The 19,016-nt window shown below is 36.8% G+C and overlaps 1 protein-coding gene across 1 annotated transcript in view; it reads right to left on the bottom strand.

The window, feature by feature from the left end:
• The window catches only part of PFDN1 (prefoldin subunit 1), a 62,974-nt gene that overhangs the window by 28,586 nt on the left and 15,372 nt on the right, over positions 1 to 19,016 (bottom strand). The window contains exon 3 of the mRNA XM_044226268.1: positions 5,575 to 5,659. Coding sequence (XP_044082203.1) covers positions 5,575 to 5,659 — 85 coding nt within the window. The remainder of the gene's footprint in view (positions 1 to 5,574; positions 5,660 to 19,016) is intronic.

The raw sequence follows: 19,016 nt of genomic DNA, 5'->3' as shown, positions 1-19,016 counted from the left end.
TCAGTTTCTCTCAAATAAATAAAATCTTTAAAAAAGAAAGAAAAGAAAAAAAGGCAAAGGAAATGAGGGAGATGAGAGAAATAGACAGGAGTCATTTCACAAAAAGCCTTGAAGGTATGTTAACAAGTCTGAACTTTACCCAAGAACAATGTTGGGTTTTACACAGGCATAATAGGACCAGATTTCCTAATATGTAACAAAGGATATTCTAGCTTAAATACATTAAAAGAATTGATGGGGGGAACCAGAGATGTGAAAAAGAAAAAACTAAAACAGCCAGTTAAGATGCTATTGCAGGGGTGCCTGGGTGGCTCAATCGGTTAAGAGACTGCCAGGCGTCAGGTCATGATCCCAGGGTCCTGGGATTGATCTCCAAGTCAGCCCCCCTGCTCAGTGGGAAGCCTGCTTCTCCCTCTCCCTCTGCCTGCTGCTCCCCCTGCTTGTGCTCTTTCTCTGTCAAATAAATAAATAAAATCTTTAACAACAATAACAAAAAGATGTGACTGCCGATGGTAGAAACAGCTGCTTTAAAGGGGGGGGGGTGGAATTCCAGAAGGAAATACCATTTAATAGAGAAAATAGGGAAGAAATAATATTCAGAAATATAAGAATTTTCCAGAACTGGGGGGCCTGGGTGGCTCAATCGATTAAGTGTCTACCTTCAGATAAGGTCATGATCCCAATGTCCTAGGCATGGAGCCCAACACTGGGCTCCCTGCTCAGTGGGGAGTTTGCTTCTCCCTCCCCTTCAGCTCCTTCCCCCAGTTCCTGTTCTGTCTCTAAGAAACAAAATAAAATCTTTAAAAAGAAAAAGAAAAAAAAGAATTTTCCAGAGCTGATGGAAGATCTTAATCCTCAGATTCAGGAAACCCAACTTAAACCAAGTAGGATTAAGAAAATATGGGTATGGGGCACTTGTGTGGCTCAGATGGTTAGGCATCTGCCTTTGGCTCAGGTCATGATCCCATGGTCCTGGGACAGAGCGCCGCATCTGGCTCCCTGCTTTGGCAGGGAGTCTCCTTCTCCCTCTCTCTCCCCATTGTCTTCCCTGCTAGTGCTCTCTCATTCTGTCAGATTAATAAATAAAATCTTTAAAAAAAAATGAAAATAAAATAATAAAAATACTAACTCCACACTTAAACATATCGCAAAGAAACCACAAAACATGAAAGACAAAGAGAATATTAAAAGTAATCAGAGTGGGAGCACCCGAATGGCTCTGTCCGTTAGGCATCTGCCTTTGGCTTAGATCATGGTCCCAGGGTCCTGAAATCAAACCCCACATCAGAGTCCCTGCTCAGCAAGGAGCCTGCTTCTCCCTCTCCCTACCCCCACTTGTATTCTCCTCTCACTATCTCTCTCTCTCTCTCTCTCAAATAAAGAAATAAAATCTTTAAAAAAAGAAAGAAAGAAGGAAAGAAAGTAACTAGAGGGGTGCCTGTGTCGATTAGCCAGTTGGGCAGCTAACTCTTGGTTTTGGCTCAGGTCACTATCTTGAGGTCCTGGGATCCAGCCCCATGTCTGGCTCCTTGCTCAACAGGGTGTCTGCTTGAGGATTCTCTCTTCTTCTTCCTCTACTCCATCCCCGACTCGTGTGCAGGCTCTCTCAAATAAATAAATATTTTAAATAAATACATAAAAGTAACCAGAGAAAAAAGACAAAGGAACAACAATTAAGCTGACAGATGACTTCTTAACAGCAACAATAGAAGCCAGAAGTCAGTGGAATATTATCTTTAAAAGACTTGAGAAATTCCCAGATATATAAAGCAAAATGAAACCTATCCTCCAAACTATGTATACAATAATAATGAGCACTTAACTACACAGAGAGTGATCACTAAACACCAGTGCCCACTAAGCTAAAAGATGGAAAAACTGGTATATATCACCACAGAGATTTGACACGTCTATCTCAATAATTAACTGAATAATCAGAAGAAAAAAAATCAGTAAGAAACACAAAGAATCTGAACACTACAATTAACAATGTATGTATGCATTAGTGCACATGTGGGCTTGTGTACATGCACACATTTCAGGCTGAGGTAACAAAACTATAAGAGTATGGCAGTGCAAAGTATAGGATTACTCAAGGGGAGAGAAGAGAGGGTGTAGTGTGAGATACTATTAAAAATACATATTAGGGCAGTATTGGAAAGTATACTAAATGCAGATAGGGATCATGCAATTAATTAAATACTCGGTAACCTTCAACGATAAGAGAAGTAGAAAACAAGAAAGTGGAAAATATAAACTAGAAATGGAAAGATAAACTGTCAAATGATGAAAACCAGTATACACAGCATAACTCCTCTTTATTTAAAAAAAAAAAAAAAAAAAAAGTATAGTGGGGTGCCTGGGTGGCTCAGTGGGTTAAAGCCAATGCCTTCGGCTCAGGTCATGATCTCAGGATCCTGGGATCGAGCCCCACATTGGGCTCTCTGCTCAGCAGGGAGCTTGCTTCCCACCACCACCACCCACCCCTCATCTGCCTCTCCGCCTACTGTCAAATAAATAAATAAAATCTTAAAAAAAAAAAAAAAAAGTATAGGGACACCTGGGTGGCTCAATTGGTTAAGTGTCTGCCTTTGGCTCAGGTCACGATCCCAGGGACCTAGTCCTGCACTGGGCTCCCTGGCTCAATGGGGAGCCTGCTTCTCCCTCTGCCTGCCTCTCTCTCCCTCTCTCCCTCTGACAAATAAAAATATTTTAAAAAAATAAAGTTGTTTTTTAAAAAAGTATATACATGTGTATGAATTTGTTTATAAAATAAAGTTTGGAATGATACACACCAAACTGCAGAGGTGACATCTGGGGATGTGCAGGGAAGAGGGGGAAAACCATCTTCATTTAATCATGCTGTATTTATTGGCTATTTTTCTTTTTTACAGTATACATTATAATGCTTTTGTCAAATTAAAAAACATGTAAAATAAAAGATTAAAAAGAAAAAAACACAGCGAAATGTTCTAGAAGACGTTTAACTGTGCAACTTTTTGGTAGCTGCAATTAGCATTTCAAATAGTACCAACAAGCCAGCTAATCTATTTCTATTATCTGGCAGATTCAGGATACTCTACCAATATTTGAAAAACTCCAAAAAAAGGTAACTTGGGGAAAAAAATTTCCTGGGGTGTCTGAGAGGCTCAGTTGATTAATCATCCAAAACTTAATCTCAGCTCAGGTCTTGATGTTAGGATCGTGACTTCAAGCTTACTTTAAAAAAAAAAAAATCCTAACATTTATCAAAACTGAACAGTATGCTAAAATCATCATCTGTAGCAATTTTACCGTAATATTCTTTTCAATTATAAAAGTTAACATGTGCTTGCTATAATTTATCCAATGCAAAGATTATAAAAAAAAAATAATTTCATGCCCATATCCCACCTAATTTCCTTAGGGTAACCAGGCTTAATGTAATACATGTATGGACATATCTTTTTTTTTTTAAGATTTTATTTATTTGAGAGAGAGAGAGAGAGAAAGCACAAGCAGGGGGAACACCAGAGGGAGAGGAAAAAGCAGGCTCCTTCCTCAGGAGCCCAACGAGGGCCTTGATTCCAGAACCAGGATCATGACCTGAGCTGAAGGCAGATGCTTAAGAGACAGAGCCATTCAGGCACCCCCCGACACATCATTTTGAATGTTTATACAGAGCTCTTACTTTCTGTGTTTTCATAAAAAGAGTCATATACACAGTACTTTACATCTGGTTACTTATTCACCAGGATAATTTTTAGATGTATTTACCTACAGCTGCAAAAACAGGTTTTCATTTATCTACATGAAATAGTTTTATTTCAAGTTTTTTTAAGTTACTTTGTTTGAGGGTGCCTGGGTGGTTCAATGGATTAAAGCCTCTGCCTTCAGCTCAGGTCATGATCCCAGGCTCCTGGGATCAAGACCCACATCGGGCTCTCTGCTCAGCAAGGAGCCTGCTTCCTCCTCTCTCTCTGCCTGCCTCTCTGCCTACTTGTGATCTCTGTCTGTCAAATAAATAAATAAAATCTTTAAAAAAAAAAAAAAAGTTACTTTGAGAACAGTAGAAGATATAAAATTCAATCTAGAACAGTTGGGCTAACAAGAATGATAAAATAGGACACAATAACAACCTGGTCACTAAAAGTTAAGTTTTTCTTTTTTTGTCTTTTGCTTGCATGCTTAATTGTTTTGTTTTTACAAAACACCTTTCTAAGCTATAAATCTATTATCAAGTTTGTTTAAATTATGGTCAGTAGTCAAAAATAAACCTAAGTAACCTAAGACACTACACAGTCAGGCCATGCCAAGTTGGTGCCCCTAAGAAATCCCCAGGAGGATACAGGGGGTGTCTTACCAATTCCGTAGAGGGCTGAGTCAGATTCTGAACTACTGCCTCAAACAGTACTCACAAAAATTAGATAAAGTGACCTATGAAGTCATTGCAACCACCCCCATTTCAGGAAATCTTGGCCCTAAAGAAATAACAACCAGTCTTTTGCCCAGGCCAACTTTTACTATATATAGGATGGACCTTCTACTCAAGCCCAAGAAGAATATCTCATCAAAGGTCTTGATGTATATGGAAAATGTAATAAATTCCAATTATCCAAGAATTTACTAAGTTACTCTGTCATCACCTTTTTCCCTAGCAAAAAAAACAAAGAGAGAGAGAAACTGTTTTTTCCTCATTGCAGCACCATCCTTCAGATAGTTATACCTATCTACGTTAAATGAATTACAATACGTAAGAGACAAACATCAAGACCCTTTAAATACTATTATCATTACCCACTCTCATGCCTGCCCACTACAATATGTGGTGTTTAAACATATATTGTGTTTTCCTTTTTTTTTTTTTTTAAGATTTTATTTATTTATTTGACAGAAAGACAGCAAGAGAGGGAACACAAGCAAAGGGAGTGTGAGAGGGAGAAGCAGGCCTCCCACAGAGCAGGGAGCCGGATGCGGGGCTTAATCCCAGGATCCTGGGACCATGACCTGAGCTGAAGGCAGAAACTTAACGACTGAGCCACCCAGGTGTCCCCCACCCTTTTTTTTAAAGATTTTTCTATTTTTACTGAGAGAGCAGGAGTGAGAGAGAGAACGAATGGGAGGGGCAGAAGGAGACAGAAACCTAAGCACACTACGTGCTGAGGAGGGAGCGCAACGCAGGGCTCAATCTCACCACACTGAGACCACAACCCAAGCCAAAACCAACAGTTGGACACCCAACTTACTGAGATGCCCAGGCACCCCTGCTTTGTTTTTAAAAACAGACATGTTCTTTTGAAGGCAATGGAGAAAATACATTCAGATTAACAGCATCCCATCTTCAAAACTCTCTAAATTTCCAAGAGACTATTCTGTTTTCTTCCTTCCTTCCCTCCTTTTTTCATTCCTTTGCAGGGAGAGGGGTGGAATCTTACACACTGTCATGAATATGATTGATTTATTGTTCTAACACAATTTGAAAAAATGAAAACAATGTTACATGACTTTGGCAGGCATATGTTTTCACTTAATATCACATAGTGAGATAATTAGCTTTTTCTTAAAATTTACTGTCAATATTCACTTAAAACTTACCTCTAATTCTTTAATTTTTTCCTCTGCTATTCTCTGTTTCTCTAACAGTTGACTGTGAATTACCTCCTTGGACTGAAGAATAAACCTACAAAACACAAAAAAGTTGAGTATTAAGCCACATGACCACCATAATCATCAAAATCAACAGCTACATACCGTAAATATTAAACTAAGAAAATTAAAACAATGATCTCCTAATTCAGGACCAATAAAATGCATTGCTATGTTAATGTGACAAACTCAGAAAACCATCACACGCTTAAAAGCCTTGGCTGAGAAGAACTAAAAGTTTAAAAGACAATTCTGCTTACTACTCTAAGAAGGGAATCAGACTTTAAGATTCATAAATAAATGAAAAAAAATTAAAGGGATAAAAATCTATCACAGACTAAGAGAAAAATTAAATAACAAAAATTTCCCTTTTTATTTTTTCTATTGTCTAGATCAACCTTTATCTAGATATTTTTTAAACAATATTTATAAGTTAGAGCTCCCCCTCCAATCTTTTTAAACTTTTTTTTGTAACAGCACTAACTCATGACCTTTTAAAGTCACAATCAAGTACTGTGTTAGGATCAATGCATTAGTGTTTATAGGAGTTCCTCAAACAAAAAGCACTGTATAAAGCCTAGTATCTTTTATTATTATTTCCAGAGTTTTATAATACCTCTGAGAAGCTCAAAATGCACAAGTGGAAAATTTCAACTTTTTCCATTTTATAGTCAGATACATTATTTACAACTGATGAGAAGAAATATGCGGAAACTTTAAAAATTAACACTGAATATGTTTTGTGAACATACGTTCATTATTTTTGCTGTAGAGAAAGGAAGAATAACTATTTTCTATCCTCAAAAAAGTGAATGAATTATTTCCCTTCTACTGGAATCAAGTGTCCAACTAGGCTATAACACATTTCCATTAAAGGCTGAAATTAATTAGGCAGATGGTTTCTTCAATTTTATAACTTAGAGTTTAGCAACAAAGAACTAAACTTCATTTTTTTGTTGTTGATTTTATTGAAGTACAGTTGACAAATAATATTCTATTAGCCTCACTAATAGTCTCATGTGTACAACACAGTGATTCAATATTTGTATATACTACAAACTGATTACCACAGTAAGTCTAGTTATCATCTCTAACCATATAAAGTTAATATATTATTATTGACTGTATTCCCCATGCTGTACATTATATCCCCAAGACTGAAGTTATTTTATAACTAGAAATTTGAACCTCTTAATCCCCTTGAGCAATTTTTGCATCCCAACCGCTCCCCACCCCTAAACTCTGCATCTATGAGTCTGGGTTTTGTTTTCTTTGTTCTGTATTTTTAGACTCCACTGATAGAGAAATAACTTGGTATTTGTCTTTCTCTTATTTCACTTTGACTGATACCTTTCAGCTACATCTATGTTGCCATAAATTACAATATTTCATTATTTTTTATGGCTGAGTACTATTCCTTCCTATGCGCATGTGGAGGGGGCAGGTATGTGTTTTATCGTATATTTTTTGGCCATCTGTATGTCTTCTTTGGAAAAACATCTATTCATACTCTGCCCATTTTTAAACTGGATTGTTTTTTGTTGCTGTTGTTGAGTTGTATGAGTTCTTCGTAATATTTTAGACAGTAACCCCTATCAGACATATGATTTGCAAATATCTTGTCCCATTCAGCAGTTTACCTTTTCATTATGTTGACAGTTCCCTTTGCTGTACAGAAGCTTTTTAGTTTGATGTAGTCCTACTCATTCATTTTTGCTTTTATTACCCCTGCTTTGGGAGTTAGAGGCAAACAACAAAAACAAAAACAAAGCAAAAAACCTCACTTAGACTAATACAAGGAGCTTACCACCTGTATTTTCTTATAGGAGTTTTATTGGCTTAAAGTCTTACATTGAAGTTTTTAAGGCACTTTAAGTTAATTTTTGAATATGAAGAAAGATTGTGATCCAGTTTTCCCAGCACCATTTACTGAAGAGACTACCCTTTCCCTACTGTACATCCTTGTCTCCTTTGTCATAAATTGACTATATATGCATGGGTTTACTTCTGGGCTCTCTATTCTGATTCACTGACCTGTATATCTCCCTTTAACAGAATGTCAAATAAGAAAACATTATCAAGGCAGCAATATGCAGTTTTCTCTACCAACCACAAACAACAACAACACAAAGCCAAACAAACAAAAAACCATCACTGTGCCTAGGGCAGGTTTTTACCAAGAGGATCTGTTATTATAGATATAAAACAAGTAAAGACAGACCACATATGGCAACTCCAGCTTTGTCCAGACTAGTGGGAGAAAACTGTTCCTCTTCTTTATGAATACACCCTGTCATATATAATACAACCCGGTAAAGTTCTCTTTCACTCCACTAATAATCAACCTTGTTAATGTCCTTATGTGGACAGTCCACATGATTTAACTGATAACCCTGGTCTTCAGCAGTAAGCTGATCCCTTCGTTAAAATCGTAGTCATATAGTCACTGCCAAGATAGTGCATATTCAGGTAAAATAAGGATTACTATAGAACATTTTTTGACCAAAAATTCTTACTAGTCCAAGAGACAGGTGCTGTTTCTGGTAAGACTATGACTTATTGAATATTTTTCTCAGAACTATTTAGTACAGGGGAGCCTGAATGTCTCAGTCAGTTAAGCAGCTGCCTTCAGCTCAGGTCATGATCTCCAGGTCCTGGGATCAAACCCCATGCTGGGCTCCTCACTAAGTGGGGAGTCTGCTTCTCCTTTCTCTCTGCCTCTCACACTGCTTGTGCGCTCTCTCTCTCTCTCAAAAATAAACAAAATCTTTAAAAAAAAAAAAAAGAATTAAGTAGTTTTTGAAGAGCAAAGTGTTTTAAACTATACTAAGTCTCAGTGATATGTAAAAAGTTACTATAAATCTAGGCCCAAAGTCACCAAATTATGTTATTAGATGCACAATTTTACTAACAAAGCCTTTTAGCCATAGAAATAATTTTCATAATAAAATACACATTTTTAAATAGCACTGATTGCTGGCCAGTGAGTAGTATTTTCATGTAATAGGTCATCAGACATTACCTTTATTAGTGTCTGGGAAATTTTCAAAGCTAAGATTAGAGATCAAGTCATTACTTATGTGGCCTTTAAAAATAAAATATCTGAACAGATACTAAATCCCTTGAGCAGAAAATAAAATTACTAGAAAGCAAGAACACACAACAACAAAAACATGTTTTTCCATAGCCACACAACCCTTAGGTAGCTATAATGGATTGGGCCAACTTCAAAGGCCAGAGAGATGTCACTGAAGCTAGCCAATTTACTATAAGCCTAAGGACATCTCAGTCACAAAAGTTTTAAACAAGGATGAGTACTGCGTAGACACAAATGTTTACCTCAATGAGCAGTTACACTGTAAAATTCAAACAAAAAAAAAAACTTATGGAAATTTTAGTTTAGTCCTTTATTTTTGAAAAAACACCAACCATAAATCCAATGAAGACTGAGAAGCACCCCAAGAAACATCTGAATTTTTGGAAAAAGTCTTTAGAAACATTTTATCTATTGTTAAAAGGCACTGAATTATCAGACACTATTTTGAAAACACATAATAATGTAATAATGAGTCACATATCATAAATAAATATTAGGCACATAGTTTCTCAAAGTAGAGAATCTCACAGAGATCCTGCCTGATAGCTTATGGAAAGCCAAATGGTAGATAAAGGATTCTGCAGTTCAAAATGTGCCACAAAGGAAAAATAAACTGTGAAGAGGAAAGTTATTTTTATATGACAAATAACATGCAAAGAATGTGCTTACAATATTCAGGCTTATATATTCTAGACTAGAGTCACTGCTTTATAAAAGGCCTTTACACTGGAAACCAATGCTAACTGGCCCTGCACTGTCAACTTCCAAGCCCAAGTAGCCTCCTATTTAATTTCCTAATTTGTTTAGAAAAATGCCACCTGAAATATACATTTTTTTAAAATACATAATTTTTATGATGGCTTTTGTGTTTGCTTCCTGAGAAATGTCAGAGGTTATGTTCTGAGCTGTCCAGCAGGTTGGTACATGACTTCTTTTTTTTTTTTTTTTTTTTTAAGATTTATTTATTTGAGAGAGTGAGAGAGAAGATGAGAGGAGAGAAGGTCAGAGGGAGAAGCAAACACCCCATGGAGCTGTGAACCTGATGCGGGACTCAATCCCGGGACTCTGGGATCATGACCTGAGCCTAATCGCTTAACCAACTAAGCCACCCAGGCGCCCGTGACTTCCACTTTCTTACATCTCAGCAGGAATTAAGAGTCTTGTTTGCCTACCCAAAATACAACCCAAGATGAGTGACAATGTTGTCTTTTGGGTATGCTCACCTGACACAGAGTATTTAGACACAGTAATATGGTTATGATAATGTAGTTTATATGGGCAAGAAACTTTTATTTACTTTTTATTTATTTTTTAAGATTTTATTTATTTATTTGACAAAGACAGAAAGACAATGAGAGAGGGAATATAAGCACGGGGGGTAGGAGAGGGAGAACCAGGCTCCCCACTGAGCAGGGAGCCCAAAGAGGACTCAATCCCAGGACCCTGGGATCATGACCTGAGCCAAAGGCAGACACCCAACGACTGATTCACCCAGGCTCCCCTGGGTGAGAAACTTCTGGAGGATATCTGAAAACATACAGTATTTAGGGCATTCACAAATTAAGTGGCACAGTAAAGAATGAAAAGGGGTGCCTGGGAGGCTCAGTTGGTTAAGCGGCTGCCTTTGGCTCAGGTGGTGATTCCAGGGTCCTGGGATGGAGCCCCACATCCGGCTCCCTGCTCAGCAGAGAGCCTGCTTCTCTCTCTCCCTCTGCCTGCTGCTCTGCTTACTTGTGCTCTCTCTTTGTCAAATAAATAAATAAACTCTTAAAAAAAAAAAAAAGAATAAGAATGAGTCTATCTTGGGACACCTGGGTGGCTCATTTGGTTAAGCATCTGACTCTTGATCTCAAGCTCAGGTCTTGATCTCAGAGTTTTAAGTTCAAGCCCTACGTTGGACTCCATGCTGAGTGTGGAGCCTACTTAAAACAGAGGCACGATGGCTCAGTCAGTTAAGCAGCTGCCTTCAGCTTGGGTCATGATCCCAGAGTCCTGGGATCAAGCCCTACATTGGGCTCTCTGCTTGGTGGAGAGCCTACTTCTCCCTCACCCTGTACCTGCTGCTCTCCTTGCCTGTGCTATGCCTCTGTTAAATAAATAAATAAAATCCTAAATAAAAACAAAACAAAATGAGTGAGTCTATCTTGCTTCTTTGCCTCATCCCACTGGTGATCCCAATTCAATTAAAAGATAAAAATATTTTTAAAATTCAACACAAGAAAAAAATGAAATATACAGTGAAATGGTATTTTTTTTAATTTGACTAAAGATTCATCAGTTATGTAGGAAGAGTGCAATCTTCACATTTTAATTCTCAGAATGTAAGTAACTTTTCAAGACAAAAGCTAGGAGTTCAATTTTTTTTTTAAATAGTTAAGCATGACATAAAAAAAATTTTCATTTTTACTCAAAAAAAACAAAAAACAAAATCCAAAAACTTGGGTATCTTTTTTTAAGTGGGATATAACCAACATGTAACATTATATTAGTTGCAGGTATCAGTTCTTACTGGAATATAAGGGCTCTGCTATTTTTATTTTTTTTTAAGTAGATAACAAAAAGCAAATCAGGCAGATTGTGAACTATTTCTAAAAGTAAGACATAACATTAAATAATTAACAACTTATAAAACTTTGGTGAGCAGTGCTAAGAGTTGCTGAAGTCTCAGTAAAAGTAATCCTACATTTCCTAAAGATTTTTTTTAAAAAGTCTTAACTTAAAAAAAGAATCAAAGAATGTGTAACCATAACTGGCCTTCTCATGGGTTATGGTCCAAATTCGGCCTACTGTATGGTTTAGAAATCTCCTGCACAGGCTTTTATTTACAGTGTTCCTAATTAGATGGATGGCAAAGTTCAAGTAAACTTGATGATGGGTTAGTAAAAATTAATCAAACTAAGAGAAAAAACTATTAAAAAATAAACAACAAAAAAAAATAGGAAACAGCATGCAAGACCTAAGAAAACAATATTGAGAGGTCCAACATGTGTGTAATTAGAGATACAGAAGGAAAGAGTGAAGCAGAAGCACCTGAAGAAATAATGAACAAGAATTTCCTAAAACAAATTAAAGAACAAAACAAACAAACAAAAAAACCACCAAATCACAGTTCCAAGACACCTGGAGAAACCCAAGCAAAACAAAACAAAACAAAAGATGTAAACAGGTAGCATAATCTAACTACTGAAACTCAAAGATAAACAGAAAATCTTAGGGGCATCCAGAGAAATGAGAGATTATGTTCAGAAAAACAAAGAGGCACAACAAACTTCTCGTCACAAATTATATATGGCAGTAGACAATGGACTTACATTTTCAAAGTACTGAAAGGAAAAAGTTATTGCCCCAGAAGTACATACAAAGTGAAAATATCTTTCAAAACTGAAGGAGGGGCTCCTGGGTGGCTCAGTGGGTTAAAGCCTCTGCCTTCAGCTCAGGTCATGATCCCAGAGTCCTGGGATCAAACCCTAAGTCAGTCTCCATGGTGGGCTCAGTGGGGAGTCTGGCTTGAGGATTCTTTATCGCCCTCTATCCCTCTCCCCACTCATGCACTCTCTGTCTCTCAGAAATAAATTTTTAAAATACTTTTAAAAAATGAAGAAAATTTAAAAAAAAAAAGGCAGAGGCAATATATTTTGACAAATATAGACCGTAAAAAGTGTTAAAATTAGTTCTTTAGCAGGAGTATAACAAGGTGACTTACAAAGAAATGAAAAGCACTGGAGACAGTATAAATTAAGATGAATGTAAGAGACCTTTTTTTATTGTAACGTTAAAAAGATTTTATTTATTTACTTGAGAGAAAAAGAGGGGGAGAGAGCACAAGCAGGGAGAGAGCAGAGGGAGAGGGCCAAATAGATTCCATGCTGAGCATGAGCCCAGTGTGGGGTTTGATTCCATGATTCTGAGATCACGACCTGAGCCCAAAACAAGAGTGAGATGCTCAACCAACTGAGCCACCCAGGCTCCCCTACTGTTAATCATTTTAAAAGATAGGTGACAGAGCGCCTGGGTGCCTCAGTTGGTTGAGCAACTGCCTTCAGCTCAGGTCATGATCCCGGACTTCCAGGATCAAGTCCTCCATCGAGCTCCCAGCTCCTTGGGGAGTCTGCTTCTCCCTCTGAACTTCTCTCTCATGCTCTCTCTCACTCATTGTCTCTCAAATAAATAAATAAAATCTTAAGAAAAAAAAAAAAGATAGGTGACAGCCTAATGCAGAGATTGGCAAACTATGGCTAGCGGTCCAATCCGGCACATTTGCTTTTATAATGTCTATGGATATTCTCACAGCAAAGGCAGAGTTAAGAGAGACTGTTGTGACAGATATCATATGGCCAGCAAAGTCAAAAATATTTAGTGTCTGGCCCATTACAAAACAAACTTGCCAACTCCTGAAGCAATCTATAGGGGAACCTGGGTAGCTCAGTTGGGTAAGTGTCTGCCTTTGACTCAGGTCATGATCCCAAGGTCTTAGGATCAAGTCCTGCATTGGGCTCCTTGCTCAGTGGGGAGTCTGCTTCTCCCTCTACCTGCTGCTCTCCGGCTTGTGCATACTCTTGCTTTCTCTAAGAAATAAGTAAAATCTTTTAAAAAAACAAACTATAACATGTAAAAGGTATCACAGTGAAAAGGAAAAAAAAAGGAATGTGGGAAGGGATTTGAAATATAATATTAAAGATGAAGCAATATAATAGTACTTAAAGGTAGATTGTAATAAAAACATATTGTAAAAACAGGAAAATCAATGATTTTTTTAAACTAAAGACTCATAAGCCAAAAATGAAGATAAAATAGGACCATAAAAAATTATCTAAAAGTGTAGTGTCTGGGTGGCACAGTTTGTTAAGCGTCTAACTCTTGTTTCAGCTCAGGTTATGATCTCAGGGTCATAAGATTGAGCCCCATGTTGGGCTTTGTGCTTTCTGCTCAGTGCAGAATCTGCTTGAGCTTCTCTTCCTCCTTCTCCCTCTGCTCCTCCCTGCCACATACGTTCCCTCTCTGAGATAAATAAATCTTAAATATATATTTATATATATATATATAAATAAAAACTAATCAAAGAGAAAGAAAAAACTATTAACAAAAAATAGGATACATTTATATATATAAATACATTTAAAATATATATTTATATATAAAGTATATAAATATATACATATAAAATATATATATAACCTAAAAGGCAGAATAAAAGGAAAAGGAATAAAGAACAAATGAAACAAAAAGAAAACAAGTAGCAGAGTGATAGATTTCAATCCCACCACAGCAACAATTACTTGAAAAATAAATGATCTGAACACCCTAATTAAAAGGCACAAATTGGGGGCACCTGGGTGGCTCAGTAGTTTAAGGCCTCTGCCTTGGCTCAGGTCATGATCCCAGGGTCTTGGGATCAAGCCCCCTCATCGGGCTCTCTGCTCAGCAGGAAGCCTGCTTCCTCCTCTCTCTCTGCCTGCTTCTCTGCCTACTTGTGATATCTATCAGTCAAATAAATAAAATCTTTAAAAAAAAAAAAAAAAAGAAGGCACAAATTGTCAGACTGGATTAAATATCATGACCCAGCTACACAATCACCAATAAATCTACCTAAAATAAAAACACATATATAGGTTAAAAGTAAAAGCATGATCACACCCACTGGGATGTAAATAATGAAGAAAATAACAAAAGTTGGATAGGATATAGAGAAAATGGAACCCTCATACATTACTGGTGGATATGTAAAATAGCATAGCTGCTATGGAAAACATTGTGGCAGTTCCTCAAAATGTTAAACATAGAGTTAATTATGACACAGCTATTTAACTTCTAGGAATATAGCCAAGAGAAATGAACACACACTCACAAATATTCAAAGCAGATTATTCATGATAGTCAAAAAAGTGGGAACAACTAAACTGTCCATCAACTGATGAATGGATAAATACAAAGTGGTACAGTCCTACAATGGTGTATTACTCAGCAATGAAAAGGAATAAAGTACTGACTGATACATACTACAACACAGATTAACCTTTAAAACATAATGCTGAGGGGTACCTGGCTGGCTCAGTCAGAAGAGCATGTGACTCTTGATTTCAGGTTTATGAGTTCCAAGCCCCATACTGGGTGATCAAGATGAAATAAGGAATACTTAAAATAAAATAAAACAAATAAAATATAATGTTGAGAAGGAAACACAATCATATTATACATATATATGTATATATTATAAAATGGTACAGCCACTTTGGAAGAGAGTTGGCAGGTTTCTTATAAACTTAAGCAATCACTCACCACCGAACCCAGCAATCCCACTCCTAAATTTATATCTGAGAAAAATAAAAACATATGTCTGCAAAAACAAAACAAAACTGTACACAAATATTTAGGACTACTGTATTCATAAGTGCCCCAAACTGGAAACTCAAATGTCCATTGACGGGTGAACAAAGAAAATGTGGTGCAGCCATACAACAAAATGCTATTCAGCAATAAAAAGAACAAAGTACTGATACACACCTAAGAACATCAAGATCTCAAAATTACACCAAGTCAAAGGCAACAGACACAAACAGTTATATACCGTATGCTTCCATTTACATGACATTCTCAAAAGGGAAAATAAGTGAAAAAAATAAACCAATAGTTAATAGGGAGTAAGAGTAAAAAGAGAAGAATGACTAAGAAATGTTTTGAGGAGATGTAAATATTTAAAACCACAGACTGTGGTGTTAATTACACAACCATATAGGTTTGTCAAAACATAAGAGAACTGTATGGCTGAAAAGGATAAGTCTGGGGGACCTAGATGGCTCAGGTGATTAAGCATCGACTCTTGGTTTCAGCTCAGATCATGATCTCAAGATCTGTGGAATCTAGACATGCGTCAGTCTCCGTGCTCAGTGCAGAGTTTGCTTGAGTTTCTCTCTCCCTCTGCCCCTCCACACTGCCGCTCCAAAATGAATAACTAAATCTTTTTTAAAAAGAAAAAAAAAATCAGGAAACGGTTTTATTTGTAACAAAATGAAAATAGATTAACCCTAGAATGACATTAACATACGTACACTTAAGAGTTTCAAAGTGACTAAAGAACATCCATTTTTTTAAATTACGAAATAAAATCAGATACTTATCAAGAATAACTGAACAAAAAGAACAAATTGTGGAAGTTAAGGAACTAGGGGTGCCTGGGTGGCTCAGTTAATTAAGTAGCTGCTTTCAGCTCAGATGATGATTTCACTGTCCTGGGATCAAGCCCGTGTTGAGCTCCCTGCTCAGCAGGGAAATCCGCTTCTCCCTCTCCCCTTGTCCCTCCCTCCACTAGTACTTTCTCATTCTCTCTCAAATAAAGAAAATCTTTTTTAAAAAGAACTAAAAAAATAATTACAAGTATAATAATTAGTTAAAGGATACACCAATAATTATATTGGAATTATAATCTAAAAATAAGCAAATATTCCTATATTTTAAAAAAAGATATAAAATGTGAAGTCAAACATAAAACGTGATGGGACAGGATTAACAATGTTAAACTTTACAACGGGGTCAAACTTAAGTTGTTATCAACTTAAAAGACATCATTTTAGACATGTCATTGTATGTAAGCCTCATAGTAACCACAAAGCAAAAATCTCTTGTAAATTCACAAAAAAAAAAAAAAAGAGAGAAAAAAATATAAGCATACCACTAAAAAACTCATCAAACCACAAAGAAAAAGATCAAGAGAAGCAAGGAACTAAGAAGAACCATAAAAACATCCAGAAAGCAATTAAGAAAATGGTTACAAGCACAAATCTATCAACAATTACTTTAAATGTTAGTGGGCTAAATTCTCAAGTCAAAAAACAGCATGAATTAATAAATAACACACATGACTCATCCACCTACTGCCTACAAGATACTCCCTTTAGATGTGAAGACATACGCAAACTTTAAGTGAAAGGATAGAGAAAGATATTCAATGCAAATAGAAACCACAAGAAAGCTATACCTGTAACCAACAAAATAAACTTTAAAACAAAGACTGTAATAACAGACAAAATAGGGCACTACATACTGATAAAGGAGTCAATCCAATCCAATAAAGATGATATAACAATTGTAAATATTTACATGCCAACCACACATGCACCTAAATATAAAGCAAGGCAGGGCACCTCGCTGACTCAGTCAGAAGAGCATGCAACTCTAGATCTCACGTTGGCTATAGAGATTACTTAAAAAAATTTTTTTTAATCTTTAAAAATAAATAATTTAAGCAAATATTAATAAATCCAAAGGGAGAAACAGGCAGCAATACAATAGCAGGGCACTTTAATGCCCCCACTTCCATCAACGGACAGAGAATCACTAAGGAAACATCAGCCTTTGTGACACATTTAACACCAAACAGACTTAACAGATATTTACAGAACATTCCATCCCAAATCAACAGAATACACACTCTTCTCAAGTGCATATGAAACATTTCCCAAATTAGATCATATGTTGAGCTACAAACAAATTTTAATAAATTTGAGAACTGAAAACATATAAGCATATTTTCATGAAACTAGAAATTAATTACATGTTTTAAAAAACCCTGGAAAATTCACAAATATGTAGGGACTAAACAACATGTCAATAAGCAAGCAATGCAACAATGAAGAAATCAAAAGAGAAATTAAAAAAATACTTTGAGATAAATGAAATTGGAAAGGCAAAATTTACAGGAAGAAAAATCTCAAATAACCTAACTATAGCTCAAGGAACTAGGGTTAAAAAAAAAAAAAAAAAAAAGACAAAACAAGGCTCAGTTAGGCAAAAGGAGGAAATAACAATGTTAGAGGAGAGAGCATGAGAGTAAAAAGACAATAGAAAGATCAATGAAACTAAGAGCTGGTTCTTCGAAAAGATAAACAAAATAGACAATCCTGCAGCTAAAGTCACCAAGACAAAGAATAAAAAAAAAGGAGATGACGCAACAGCAGAAATGAAAGAAGAAATGTTACAATCGATAGCACAGAAACTCATGGGGTCCTGGGATCCAGTACCACATTGGGCTCCCTGCTCAGCGGGGAGTCTGCTTCTCTCTCTCCCTCTGCCTCTCTCCACCCTCCCTCATGCACTCACGCTCACTCTAAAATAAGTAAAGTATTTTTTAAAATGATACCATACATACAGAAGGTCATAAAGGACTGAACAATTTTACAGCAACAAACTGAATAACCTAGAGGAAATGGATAAATTCCTAGAAACATACAATCTACCAAAACTGAATCATAAATATATACAAAATCTGAACAGACCAACTACTACAGAGACTGAAAGAGTCATCAAAAATCTCCCAAAGGGTTAAAGTCCAGAACCAGATGACTTCACTGATAAATTCTACCAAACATTAAAATAAGAATTAGTATCAACCCTTCTCAACTCAACTCTTCCAAAAAAAATAGGAGGAAACACTCTCACATTCATTTTAGGGGGCTAGAATTACCCTAATACCAAAACCAGATAAAGACAACAACAAAGAAAAGAAAATTACGGGCCAATATACTGATGAACAAAAATGGCAACAAAATCTTAGCAAACCAAATTCAACATGCATTACAAGGGGGGACTGGGGAGATTCCAGGAAAGATGGTGGAATAGGAGAATGCTAAACTCACCTCATCCCACAGAACAACTAGATAACGCCTATATCAGCATAAATGACCCAGAAAATAACCTGAAGACTGGCAGAACAGACTCTCCACATCTAAATGTAGAGAAGGCACAACATCAAAGAATATAGGAAGGGTGGAAAGCCAAAGGGATCCCAAAGACTGTCTGTGGGAGGGAGGGACTGGCAGATGCAGAAAGGGGAGATGACCAGATCCCCAAACCAGGTACCCCAGGCACAAGGGAACCACATGGGGAAGACAGATCCCCCATAACATTTGGCTCGGGAAAGCAGAGGAGCCTAACACGTGGACTAGGGATTAACACGTGGAATATTCATAATTAGGAAACTCTGCTCTAGGAGAGTGCGGAGGGTACAGGCCCTGTCATTAAAGAGACAACACAACAGGGATGCCTGGGTGGCTCAGGCAATTTAGCATCATTTCGGCCCAGGTCATGAGCTCCTGGGTTGTGGGATCAAGTCCTTCAGGCTTCACATTCAGTGGGGAGTCTGCTTGAAGATTTTCTCCCTCTGCTCCTCACGCCCCCCCATACATGTGTATACACACTCTCTCTCAAATAAATAAACCTTTAAAAAAGAGAGAGAACAAGAAACATTCCTGCTGAGATAGAGCACAGAAGCAGCAGTTTGAAAAATGCCTGGGGTATGTGG

Source organism: Neovison vison, chromosome 1 (genome assembly GCF_020171115.1).
Source record: "Neovison vison isolate M4711 chromosome 1, ASM_NN_V1, whole genome shotgun sequence".
NCBI classification, from domain to species: Eukaryota; Metazoa; Chordata; class Mammalia; order Carnivora; family Mustelidae; genus Neogale; species Neogale vison.
This window is presented reverse-complemented; position numbering and strand designations above follow the sequence as displayed.